Genomic DNA, 13,786 nt, shown 5'->3' with positions numbered 1-13,786 from the left:
TTCAGAACCAGTGTTTCTTTCCTGCCTTTCTAAAACAGCTCTTTCTGCCAAACATTTGATGTATTTTTATATTCAAGAAATAAAAAAAAAAATTAAATCCGAAAACCCTGCATTATATATTGCTATGAGTGCTTTAGATGCAGTTTGACTTCCAGCTGCCCAAATGAAAACAAAAAGCCAACAAGGTAGATTACCATCATTTAGGAACTGGATAAAGCATACACTAGCTGCAGTCCATGTGTTTTCAAAGCAAGAGCTCAGACCCTGTGTTATAGCAATGAAACTAGGAAAAACATTGGGACATGGCTTTGCCATGGTCTTACTGTGGCAATCTGAACTTGCAACTTATTCCCAGAAATAAAAAGAGTTTCTCAGGAGACCAAAGGCAAGAAAGAATCTCCATTAGGACAGATTGCAGCTCAGAGAGACAGAAATTTGCCCAGTTTCTCAGTAGAGAAAAAACTCCTCTACCTTAATGTTATTCTGTTCCACAGTCTAATTTATTGTCTGTTCAGAGTAGCTCTTCCCTGTCTCAGAGGAGCTCTGTGAAGTTAGATTCATTAAGCCATGTTAAGTGCCATGAGACTCTCGCATGGTTAAATTTCAGAAGGGCAGAGAGCACTGTCATCTAACAAGGGGCCTCCTCTGTCCAACAAATGTGCAATACACACTTGTGAGTTGTGGTAAAAACACCATACTTGTTCTAACACTTAAGAGATTTATCTTTCCTTCTTTTCTCCACAATACTTCCTGTGTTCTCCAGTTCCATACACATTCAAAAAAAATCCATGCAATAATCTCAGGGCCATTAAAAAGGGACATTTTTAACAAAAACATCAGAATAAATACTACTGCCAGCAAAAACAAAAATTTGATGAAGGTTCAAGAAAGTGCTCTGTGAGATTCAAAAATCATAAGGATAGATCAAGGCTATGAGACATAGAGGTGTTCCTTATCTGCCCCATTTACCAGCAGGATTCTTGAATGGCCACAAATATACCCAGAAACCAGGTTCACGTGTTTGATAACTGTACCTAATTCATGGCTCCTTGCAGGTGGTTGTTATGAAGCCATTTGCAGTGTTTTAAACAAGATTGGCCATATCCCACAAGCATTTATCCTGTCCCTGCAGCTCAGAGAAGCAGAAGTGACAGATGTAGAGAGGGACACTGGTCCCCCCTGGCACTGCCACAGCCACTCCATTTGCAGGATTTGCTGGTGCCAGGATGTCCCTGTGGCTGGCACTGGACTTACTGCCACGGTCATGTTGGGCAACAAATCACCCACCAAATCACCATCCCAGCAGCTGAGTGAGAGCCAGGTTTGCCTGGGGAGTGGGCACCTGACCACAGGATAGTGGCTGCACTAATAAGCCCAGCAGCACCAGAGCAAATAAAGGTTTCCCATCTCTCTGAATGCAGACTCCATCTACATGCTTTATTCACAGCAAGCTCTGCTAAGTGGCTGGTTTAGTTTGCAGTTGCAGAACATCCAGACTTCTCTTCAAAGCTATCTGCAAAAGCCACCAGTTTTGACAGTGAAAAAACCTGGCTACTACTGCTGCTTAAGTGCCAACATATGGATTTCAGGCACTAATTGCATGCACCACGGCTTGATTAAATTGCTCCCTGGAGCTTTGCCAGAATAAATTATTTCACTGAGCAAAAGCTGGATCTGCACTGCAATTTTGAAGCTCTTTCACACATGTCAAGGCAGCACAGAGCTACACTGGAGGTGTGCCTCAGGTGGTTCAATCTCAGTGCATGTAACTCTGGTTTACATCCCACTGTCCTCTACCCTGAGCAGACATGGTCTTAGATATTAGCTCTTCTGCAGAACCTGCTAGATCCTGTTAGTCTCTTCACCAGGATAATATGTCCATGATCAAATGCTCAGATCAGCATGAAAATGGGTGGGAAAAGGGACTGTTCTGAAATCAATTGCATCAGCTAAGCGCCTGAGACTTGAGCTTTTTTGAAAAATTATTCCCTAATATCACAATGTTACAATACTCCAGAAAATCCCCACTTGAGAATTTGAAGAGTGTCCTGATCTGAATTAATAACAGACACAGCTTCACTGAACTCCACGAGCAGTAATAGTTCTCAGGGATGATTGGGTCACTATTCTTTATGATCAATCAGACTTCCGTGTATTTTTTTAATTTTTAGTCCTTGAAAAATCTACCACCTGGACAGCTTTGTAATGAAGAGCTTTACAGCAAACAGCTAGAAACACAGGAAAACTTTCTTCTCCCAGAGCACAGGAATAAGAATTGCAGGTGTTTGCTGGGACCCTGGAAGTATAGTGGCCTCCAAGGCTGAGGGCCCCTATGTAAACTGAAAGAGTAGTTCTGTGGATGCTTTTGCTGCTTAGACTGAAAGAAAAAAAATTAAATCTTAAAAAGGCACAAACAGAAAGAAAAAAGAAACCAAACTAACTATAAAGCTGCTGTATTTGTTAGAAGCATCTTTCTGTGAGTTGAAGGCTTGTCAGATCACTGGTCAGCATTACCTGAGCTCCTGAAAATGGACTTCTTCTCCAGCCAAATTGTGGGGGGAATGCAGAATGGTATGTGTGCATATCTTCATTATGGTTTAACACAAATGAAATAACTCCTGCTAGAATAAACTGAGACAAGAATAGCAATTCCAGCCCACACAGTTCTGCAGGAAATGTTCCAGAATAGCTACATGGAGTACATTCTTATTACCAAATCGGAGTGCTCTTGAGAGAGGACATGTGAACCAAACCATGTGGATATATGGGCATGTAATCAAAGTTACAAAGCCACAGGGACTGAACAATGCTCAAAGCATCCATTGTACCTTGGTGACAGAACAAGCCTCTGCGCCCATCCTGTTGCTTTAAAGCTGCTCATTTCCATCACTAGATGCAAATTAAATCCCACACTTCCAGTATAAGGCGGTTTAATGACTGTTACCATCCAGCAGGGAGGTTAAGAACACAACAGCTGCTTTCTGAGGGACAGTAACTCGTTCAGCTGCAGCACTTCCCAGCCTGTACCCACTGGCAGAACTGCAGTCTCAGCTAAAACCCAGGATACTCCTTCCAAGCACTGCAGGAAAGGTTTTGTTTTGGCTTACACTAAAATAAACTACTACCAATGTTTTTTATTTTTTGTGAAGGCAAACTTCAACTCAAGTGCTACAGCTGAGATGCCAGGACACCTGGTCTTTCCCGGTGTGCCAGAAGGACAGGAGGATAAGAACTTCCTGAAGTCCTCAGTTCCATGTGGCCCAGAAGTTGTGAAAGTCCCTGTACACATACGGCTCACAGCAGAGTCTGGCACAGATGGGATTACACCAGTTTACAAGGGCACTAGTTCAGTGTCTGCATCACAGAAAAGACAGAATCTAAATCTATAAAATCCTAAGTCATACAGGTTGCTGAAAAGCAATAAAATTCTTCTGTTTGGTTTTCGGGCTTTTTTTCACCAGACTGTCTAATTTGCTACTCATGTCTGAGCCTTCAAAATTTGCCTCTTCTAAAACATTTTTTTCAAAACAGTCCTTTGCCTTTGAATTCTTACAGACAACCTGTGGTCAAAGAAACATCTGGGGAAGATTAAAAAAATTAAAGGATTGGGCAATTTTAATAAGTTTCCCTTGGGAATCTCAAGTACACTACGGCAGAAATCTCAAGCACATTGTTGCTTTTCAAATGGTTTTGTCAGGCTGTACTCTAAAATTAGCTTCAAATTTTATTTACTGGACAGAACTTCCAGTCACCAATCTTCTCTTTGTCATTTAAGAAACTAAAATAGGAAAAAATTGCCATAACTTTTCCTCATTTCTTTCCAGATGTGATCAAGAGTTGCACTTCTGTGAGAGCAGCAGAGTAGATTTGGAAATATTTAAGTATTGGACATAGCAAATATGAACAAAAGAAAAAGAAAAAGCAGAACTTTGGACCACAAAAATCAAACTGGAAGGACAAACAGAGATTATTAAAAAATTTTTATTTTTTATTAAAAACTGTAGGTCAACATGACATTAGCTCAGTTGGGCAGGGCATGGTGCTTATAATTCCAAGGTCATGGGTTTGGTTCCCACGTGGCCTGTTCACTTATAAGTTGGATTCCATGATCCTTGAGAGTGTCTTCCAATTAAGACCATTCTATGATTCTGTGAGTCTGTGATTCTGTGACATTGTGAAACACTTGAAGAGTACTAACATACAAAAAATGTGAAAAAATGTGCCATCTCAGCTGGTCAGCAGATCATCTCAGAAAAAAAGTTTAAATGAGTAAAAAATAGGAGAGCTGGGGACTTACCTTGAATAACTGAGGTTAGAAAGTTCTGCAAAAGGCCTGTATATTTGTGATATTTGCACAAAACAGAAACTTATCTCTTATTAGTGGACTTGGTCATCAAATACAATGAATCTTGGAGAAGATGAATCCCACTATGAACAGCAAAGGCATGCAAATCCCCAGGCCTTAGTAAGGAACACAGTCTGAAATGAAATATATTGTCCATTTGTGTCTAATTAGCTGTTGTATAAACAGGCTGAGTTTCATGAAAATAAAGGTCCATTACAGTCCCAGCAGGACCCAGGGAATTAACTGGGCATCAGAACAGGTTTTGTGCATATGCTCAGCGCGATGTTTTCCCTGGAGTTCGTTATCAACATCCTCTATCAACACCCTCAATCTGTGATCATCAGAACATCTCTGGTTAAAAAACCACTGTCAGTGCCTTTCCCTAAATATTTCTGCTCCACTTTATAAATACCCTCTTTAATAACCTGTGCACCCCGCTTTGCCTCTAGGTGGCCAATTTGCTCAGACTCTTCCAGATCCCCCAGATAAGCTACGCCTCCACCAGCGCCAAGCTGAGCGACAAATCCCGCTACGATTACTTCGCACGGACGGTGCCCCCGGACTTCTACCAAGCCAAAGCCATGGCTGAAATCTTGCGGTTCTTCAACTGGACCTACGTGTCCACGGTGGCTTCCGAGGGAGACTACGGCGAGACGGGCATCGAGGCCTTCGAGCAGGAAGCTCGCCTGCGCAACATCTGCATCGCCACCTCCGAGAAGGTGGGGCGCTCCAACATCAGGAAGTCCTACGACGGCGTGATCAGGGAGCTGCTCCAGAAGCCCAACGCCAGGGTGGTGGTGCTCTTCATGAGAGGGGATGACTCCCGGGAGCTCATCGCGGCCGCCAACCGCTTCAACGTGTCCTTCACCTGGATCGCCAGCGACGGCTGGGGAGCGCAGGAGAGCATCGTCAAGGGCAACGAGCACATCGCGTCCGGGGCCATCACCTTGGAGCTCGCTTCCCACCCGGTTAAAGAGTTTGACAGGTACTTCCAAAGTCTCAGCCCTTACAACAACAGGCGCAACCCCTGGTTCAAGGACTTCTGGGAGCAAAAATTCCAGTGTAACCTGCAGAACCGGAAACCGCACAGAAAGGCTTGTGAAAAGCACTTCACCATCAACAGCTCCAACTACGAGCAAGAATCCAAGATCATGTTTGTGGTGAATGCTGTGTATGCAATGGCTCATGCCTTGCATAAAATGCAGAGGACTCTCTGCCCAAACACCACCAAACTCTGTGATGCCATGAAGCATTTGGATGGCAGGAAGTTGTACAAAGATTATCTCCTGAAAGTAAACTTTACAGGTAATACCTCCTCTTTTGGTACCTAAAGAATGTAATTAAGCATTGTAATTAAGGAAATGTTCATCAGTCGTGGTTACAGCCAACAAAATTCCTGGTAGCAGCTATTTACAGTTTAGATCAGGATGGTACGCAGGCAAGATCACTCCTGTCACAAGAAGGCAGAAAGGAGAAGGAAGAAGAGCTTAATGAGAACCCTAAAACAAACAGGCTGATTCTCCTTCTGCTTCCAGCAGAAGGAAGAGGTGAAGGTGGTAACAGCTGGTCTTGGCGATGTTGCACTCCATCCTCTAAAATTCCACACACCAGCACCCATTTCATTCACAGCCAGTTTGGGCATGTCTGAAAGCCAATGGTCTTTCACCACCTGCTACACCAGGCAGCCGCCCGCTAATCCCATGCCAAGACTTGGCCTTCTCTCCCTCGCTTTGCTACGAATTTACAGAATTGCTGGACCATGGCCAATGTCCTTGCAATAGTAGAGTAATAATTCCTGTCATAGAACCAGATGCATATAAACTATTTAAATATATGGGGTGGTGCCATTATCTGTGTTACAGAACCACAAGCTTAATGGGAAAGTAAAAAAAAAGCTACATTAAACATGTGCAGGAGATGTGGAGGAGGGTGATCAATCTGGAATGATATAAGCAAACTTTGTGGGGACTGGCTGTACAGCACATGGCCTCTCTGTGGTTTTGCCACCACATAAGGCTGAGTTTAGCTTTTGTATTAATACTGTGCCATAACAATATTACACCTCAGCAAAGCTAAATAGTTCTACAGAGGAAAGAAGTAAAGTGTAGAACATTCTGTCTTTTTGTTTCTTCATGTCTGAGTTTCTTCTGAAGCATCTAGGTTGAGCTTGAATTTCTATGTATTATGAAACTGATACTCTCAACTGCCTGAGTTGATAGTAAGGAACCATCATGCTGTACTTTGAGTGAGAACTGGCTCCAAGAGGAATTGAAGGATAAACATGTAGGATGCAGCTTGCTCAATCCCAAGAGACCTTCAGTAATTGTACAATGCTAATAATACTGAAAGCTACATAAAACTGTCAAATTGGAGCTTGAACTTTCCCCTCCTTTAGAGATGTTCTCAGCCTTTGACTCAGATCACCTCCAGATATTACCAACCACATCCCTGGTGTTTCTCTGACTCCCAGTGGGGTGCAGCTGCTGTAGCCAGGTACTCAATTCAGAATGAAGCAAACTTCTCGGATTTAGACCTCTAGAAATTAAGAATAATCCTTTCTCCTTCCCCTCCTCACAGCATTTACAACATAGAAGCTCTTTTCTCGCTTGCCTGCACTTATCCCCAGAGATACTTGAACGTCTTTAAATTGTTCAAATCAATTGGTTTTAGGAGGACAGCACTTCATGGGAGATGATTCCTGGCATGCTGATCAGGAGGGAAGGCAGTGGTGTGCTTCTGTCCCTGCCAGGGAAATACTTCACAACTGTAATGACCACCTAAATGAGTAGGCACTTCAATCTTTTAAACTTCAATTGTTTTGAAGATTATTCTGACAGTACAGGTATTTTTGTGAGCTTAAATGAAAACATTATTGAGTCCAGTCTTAAGACTAAAAAACCTTTGTTCAAATATAGGATTCTCAATAATTTTTCTAACATAAAGATATTTTTAAGCACCCAAGCAATTTCCCACTCAACATCTAGATATAAAGTCAAAATAACTCTGATTTTCTTTCACCAAAATCTCAGGAAAATTTTTATTTATCTAGAGCCAGAAAAATTAGCTTTAATTTTGACTGAAATATATATTTTTTTTTAAATTAATTGGGAGTTGAAGCTGTTCAATCTGGAAAAAAAAAAATTGAAGCCTGTAATTTTCAGTTTTGAAAACAAAAAGTTCTTTTTTGAACCAAATTAATTCTATTAAAAATCAGCATGGAAATCTTTGAAACTCTGAAGAGCTTTATTTTCCATTAATTTTCATTTCCAATTTAAAACATTAAGAAACCTGTCAAGTTCTTTTCCAATGGCTTTGTTCCATATACATTTTTTTAACAGCTTACAACATTATTTGCTCATCTTCTTTCTTTATTATTCGTTCTTCCATTATAATGTGAATCCCTGTTTTAATATAAGTTATTTCTAAAGCAGGTGAGTGATTTTTATGTAGTGAGTTATTAAGCAAGTTTTCCATCCCTTCCTCCTTTCAGAAGGGTGTGAAGAATTAATACGTATGTGAGATTTTAATACACATGAGTCTTGTCATTGATTTCTATGGGATCAAGAATTATTCTTTGCTCTTTCCTAGCTGAAGAAAATCTTTGTATGTGTTGTTAATGTGTTGTTAATGCAATGTGAGGACCTTGTTGCATGGTACATTTGATCAATGACGCTCTCATATTTCATATGAGAGCGTCAAACAATACTCCAAACCTGAGTATTGTATTTGCGGGGTGCCCTGATGAAGGCAGGAATGATGCATCTGACTCCATGTTCTCAGAAGGCTAATTTATTATTTTATGATACTATATTATATTAAAGAATACTATACTAAACTATACTAAAGAATACAGAAAGGATACTTACAGAAGGCTATAAAGATAATAATGAAAACTCCTGACTCTCTCCAGAGCCCTGACACAGCCTGGCCCCAATTGGCCAATGAGTCAAAACAACTCACAGCAGAATCCACTGAAACAATCACCTGTGGGTGAACAATCTCCACACACATTCCACATGAGCACAACACAGGAGAATTAAATGAGATAAAAATTGTTTCCCTTTTCTCTGGGGCTTCTCAGCTTCCGAGGAGAAAAATCCTGGGCAAAGGGATTTTTCCAGAGAATGTGAATGCCACACCTGAAAGTGTTTTCCCAGCACAGAAAGAGGGTGGCATGGAAGTTACCAGTCCAGCACCTACACTGCAACCCAGTCAGGCTGTGGATGGTCTCTCTTCTTGAGCCTGGGTAGCCATCCAGACCCACCACAAGGAAGCAGGCAAGAAACAGAACCGTGATAACCATATTTGCAGACACACAAGCAGTTATTTAAGTAATGCATCCTCTGCTAAAAGGCAGGGGTCGACATAAGCCCTGAAAGCACAGAAATCAAGCAAAGAAATGGTGGAAGAAACCAAGAAATTGGCCCTGAATGTCTTGCCCCAGTTTGCTGGAACATGAATTTCACACACACCAGTCTGAGTAAACGATCGGGTGTGTTCCTGTGACTGGTGTGGGACGGAGCAATTTTAGACATTTACCCTTCACACTCAAATTAGTTTTGATTAGTCTTTGATTATAGTTAATGGAGGGGATCAGCACTTACAGAGTGTGCTCCAGCCCATGTGAGGTATGATTTGCCCCTGCATCTCTTGCTACTGACTACAGATGGAGTAAGGAGTTATTAAGGTTTATTTTCACTTTGCTATTTAGCTGAAAGCCTGAAGTGAGACTCCCAGGAACAGCAATAATGTGATTTGCAAGGAAATACTCAGGGACCAGCTAACAGCAGGGTGGTTGTAGGGGACTGGCAGATTTGTGCATCCTTGTGCTGCCACTGCTGCTGACATGCTGTGTGACAGGTAATTTCACTAATATCTCTGGGTTCCTACTTATTTCTCCTTTTTCATTAAATCGAAATAACTCCACAGAACTGCAGTGTGGGATGAAGACAGGGTGAGATTTCACTCCTTATTGTCTGTGAGATACACCAGGCACATAATTTTCTTGCAAGTCAATGAGACATATATGACAAATGTAATGATATTCTGAATCTTTTTACCAACGGAAAAAGGAGATACCTGTGCCTAATTCCAGCTTCCAGGATGCCAGAATGCAAAGTCCAGCCCCTAGATAAATGCATTCACTCAATTTCAGTGTTTGTCTGGCCTTTCAAAGAGATATAGGCTGGTTCATCTTCTTGATCTTCCCATCCTCTACATTCCCTCCCGAGGGCACAAGCGCAGCACTTGATGTTCTAAATCATGATGGTTTTCAGCTGATAAAGAGATGCCAGTTCAAGAGGCTGTTAACTTCTATTACCAGAACAACGAAGTGCTGAACAAAAGTAAAGGTCTCCCTGGCAGAGAGCACAGAGTAAACTCAACTTCTTGCCATACCCAGCCATTGCCTGGTGAAGGGCAGCACACAGAGGGGCCCCTGGGAGGGCTATGTATCCACAGATGAACCCACACATCCAGAAGCCTTGCTCCCTCACAAGGGTGGAGGGGACAGTGCAGCAAACAGCTTGGCTGACTTATTTACCTCGTTTAAGCCACCAGCACAACAGGGATGAGCAGTGCTGTCATTGCCCACTACTGCAAGCCTCAGGTTTGACAAGTGCCAGGACAGTGTGAGAGAGGGTCCATCATCTGGGATAAAAACGTGGCAGGGTCTTGCACAGCTGTGCCCTACGTGTTGCTGCCTGGTGTAGCTGTTCCTCCACGACTGGAAGGGAAGGGTGAGGAAGGGTAGCCATGGTAATGAAAGACCAGCATTAGCTCCAGGGTTCCTTACCTGGTTGTGCAGGATAACCCAGGAGCGTGGGGCTGGGCTCCAGCTTTTCCCACTCTAGTTAGCAGAGCTGATCCTGTAACAGGGCTAACCCTGCCCTCATTTTGTTGGGGGTGCATATGGGCAGAGGGGGGTTGGATTTTGTCATGTATGCATGTCCACATGTCTCTTGCAGTTTCTGAACCTGCACAGCTAATGGCTGGGGGAATTTGGCTAAAGTTGTAGACTCGGAAAAAAGATCATTAAAAATTTTAGGCAATGCATATCTAAAGTACTCAGTGTCTTTTCCTATCTTTTTCTCCCTCCTGAGTTACCAGAGTCACTGTCATGGACCTTTCTGTCTTGTGTTCAGAAATCCATCTCCTCTACAGCAAAGCCTGTATCATCAAAAATAGCTTATCCTGGGCAAGTCCTCTCCCCTGGCTAACCAGAATGACTACTCCAAATGAGAAAAGGGTTGTAAGTCAGGTCTGATTTGTCCCCTTTTTTCCACTGGACTTTATGACAAAACTTCTATTCTTACCTGATCTTACACTTTTATGTGGTTTATTTTTTTCCTTCTTTTCCTCTTCACTCTGCCCCAGTCAACACTGAAATAATATGAAGCAGAAGCACAAATTCACCTTCCCATTTATTCTGGACCACTGGTGACTTCTGTTGTGGGAACACAATTTCACAGACCATTTCCATCGTACCTGTTCCATCCAAGTAAGAAAGAGCTTAAGTCATGGTCTGCAACAAGCAGATGTCACCTTCCTTCTGAGCACAGCAGCATTGCATGGTCCCTGCTCTGGGATTTAAATATTTCCTGTCAGAAGTGCACTTCAAAACTCAGTAGTCAGCCAGGCTGCATGGAGAGCAGACCAAAGGAATGCTGCATTTGCTATCACCAGCAGATTACAGCTGCAGAAACTTCAAAGGCCAGCCATGAATTCGCAGCAGGGAGTACCTGTGAGGGCTCGAGCCAGAGCTCAAAGCCCAGGCTCTGCAGCAAATGGCCCTGCTGCTCCATCACCTCACCCAGGGAGCTCCTTCTCATCAGGTCAGATCCCCCTTGCCTTCAGCACTCAGTCAGCAGCGAGGTCCTCATGGCCTTCCTGGTGATGCTTATTTGTAGAATAAACCAGAACACTCTTTCAGATGAAGGCAAAGCTCACATGGGCAGAAGGCATCCACTACCTTGTTAATCATAAAAGTTGTAAAAGTGTAATACATGATGGATTTGTAGCTAATAAAAGCAAGGAAAATGAGTGAATTCCCCAAGATACTAATTAAAGACATACACTAAAAAGATGTCTTGAATTTATAGGAAAAAATAACTGCCTTTTCCTGGGATGTGTCATAGTGTTTAAAACCTTGCAAGCAGCTAAGGGACAGTCTCTGAAAGCACACTTGAGACTTGCTGTTCCAGAGCAGAGGAACAGTTGAACCTGCACTTTGGGAATATTTTCCCATATTCTCTCTGTATTGGAGTTACATTGGTGTAAATACACAGAGAGCTGCAGCAAGATTTTGATGGCCTGGTAATCCTGATGGCCCCATCTACTTTCTCCTTCCTCCTCTCTTTAGAGGCCTCATGGGATCTGCTGTTCCTCTACTTTGGGTAAATTTACCCTCCAAGAGTAAATAAGCCAATCTCTACTTAGTCCTCCTGAAGATTTTAGTACGTTTATATATATATAGTACGTGTTTATATATTTTTATATACTTATATATATGCATTTATATAGATTTTAATTGTGCATGTTTTAGATTCATAATATATAAAATCATAAAATTAAAGAATGAAGCAGATTGGGTGGTCTCTAGGCTATCTTCCTGCTGATAGGTAAGGCAGCTGTGCAATCAGACAAATCTGCTCAGGTCTTTATCGATGTAAACTGGTTGAAAATAAAATACTGTAGAACCTTTTCAACACTTAGTTTAGGTTTGAGTATCATGATGGCAAGCAACTGGTCTGCACTCTGGATGAGCTGTGTGTCACTCACTGCACCCTGTGAACTGGATACCTGGGCTGGCAGAGGGGCACAGGTGCCATCATCTCTAGGACATATGTTCCAAATAAAATTTCCATTAAAACTTCTCCCACCATGGTGGCAGGTTAGTGACCTACCTGTTAATGGTGTCTCCTGTCAAGCCAGTGACCATCATAAAAAGCTGCTGTTTCATGCTTTCCTTTGTCACTAAGTCACAGTAATTAGCCTGAGTGAGCAGGAGCAGAGGTTAAATTGTCTTTTCACCCCTGGAGATAAGCTCCAGCAGCTGAGGCCAAGGTGTGCTGGGCCATTGCTCCCCATCCCACTGGGGACAAGGTGCTTTTGCTGGTGCCACCACTGTCACCACTGCCTGCTGCCACCACTGCTGGCTGCCACTGCTCTCTGCCTGACGTGGGCACTGAGCTCCCATGGACAGAAGGATGGCAAATGCAGCATCAGCAGGATGCAGAGCAGCAGCAGCTTCTCTCCATAGTCCTCAGGAAGTCTCTGGAAGTGTGTTGCCTTTGGCCTTTACCCAGCTGGGTGTCATTCCTGGAAAGCCTGCAGAAACCACAGGCCAGCCACAGCCCCAAACTTGTTATGGTGGCATATTTAGGTGAAAGTACTTTGGCATCCCTAAAATTGCATCTGGATCTCCACCTCGGTTTCCTCTACTTGAATATTTAAACAACCCACCACTTCAGCTGAGCTATGAAATACTGAACATAAAATTATACAGTCTGTGCCTTGTATGTAATTTATAGTCAGCTGCTTATCTCCTATTAATAATGTAGCCTTTAGGCAGCCATAAATCTCTAGATTTCACAGCATCCATGGGAGTGTGTAAATGAGGATGAGATTAGACACCCTGTGTTTGTGGAGAAACACATGACTGGCAAACAGCAAGGATTTTCTTTCAGAGCACATATTTGAGAGACAGACAGCTTGGTAACCTAATTTCTCTAAATCACAGATTCCTGTGTTTGCCTACTGCCTGTTTTATAATAGCTATTATTTTATCTTTTGTTTTGCTGGAAAATGATACGTGAATCCCTTACACCAAGGGTCAGTACAAGTCCTCAGAGGAGCAGGAAATCTCATGCAATCTTTTCATCCCCCAACTATGCACATTCCCTTTCCAAATCCTACTGGGTTTTACAGTAGGAGGATAACCCAGGACATACCATTGAATTATATTCTTACTTTTCATGCAGATTTACCTGGGAGAAATGTTTACACATAAGTAAAGAGATGTCAGGTCTGCTTTTTCCTGTGATCTTGAAGGAGAAGATGTCAGGTGAGAAAGACTTTGGTTCAGGATTCCTATCCCTTACATTTTAATTTGGCTCTGAAAAACCCATGGAAAGGCCACATTCTTCTCTACCACCTGCTACAGAAGAGCCCCTTGTCACTTCCACACCTAATGTCAGTTAGTCTCACTTGCATGCAGATACTACAACAGGGGCTGACAAAGGCAAAGGCTGGGCTCAGAACATGAGCACAGAAGTGTTGAGGATGAGCACAGCACTCCCTTTTACTCTTTTGAGTAATCCAGGTGTGCCCTGGACTTCCAGTGAGTCTCCAAGAAAACTCATCTTTTCAAAAGGTGATGAAGAAAACTAGAGAAAGTCACAAATCCAGATGTCTAATCCCAAAGACAACTAAATGTTATGT

The 13,786-nt window shown here is 42.6% G+C and overlaps 1 protein-coding gene across 1 annotated transcript in view; it reads left to right on the top strand.

The window, feature by feature from the left end:
* Window positions 1-13,786, top strand: part of GRM3 (glutamate metabotropic receptor 3) — a 64,325-nt gene that overhangs the window by 27,883 nt on the left and 22,656 nt on the right. Inside the window, exon 3 of the mRNA XM_084206027.1 lies at window positions 4,795-5,650. Coding sequence (XP_084062153.1) covers window positions 4,795-5,650 — 856 coding nt within the window. The remainder of the gene's footprint in view (window positions 1-4,794; window positions 5,651-13,786) is intronic.

This window comes from Fringilla coelebs (assembly GCF_963513975.1).
Source record: "Fringilla coelebs genome assembly, chromosome: 5".
Taxonomy (NCBI): Eukaryota; Metazoa; Chordata; class Aves; order Passeriformes; family Fringillidae; genus Fringilla; species Fringilla coelebs.
This window is presented reverse-complemented; position numbering and strand designations above follow the sequence as displayed.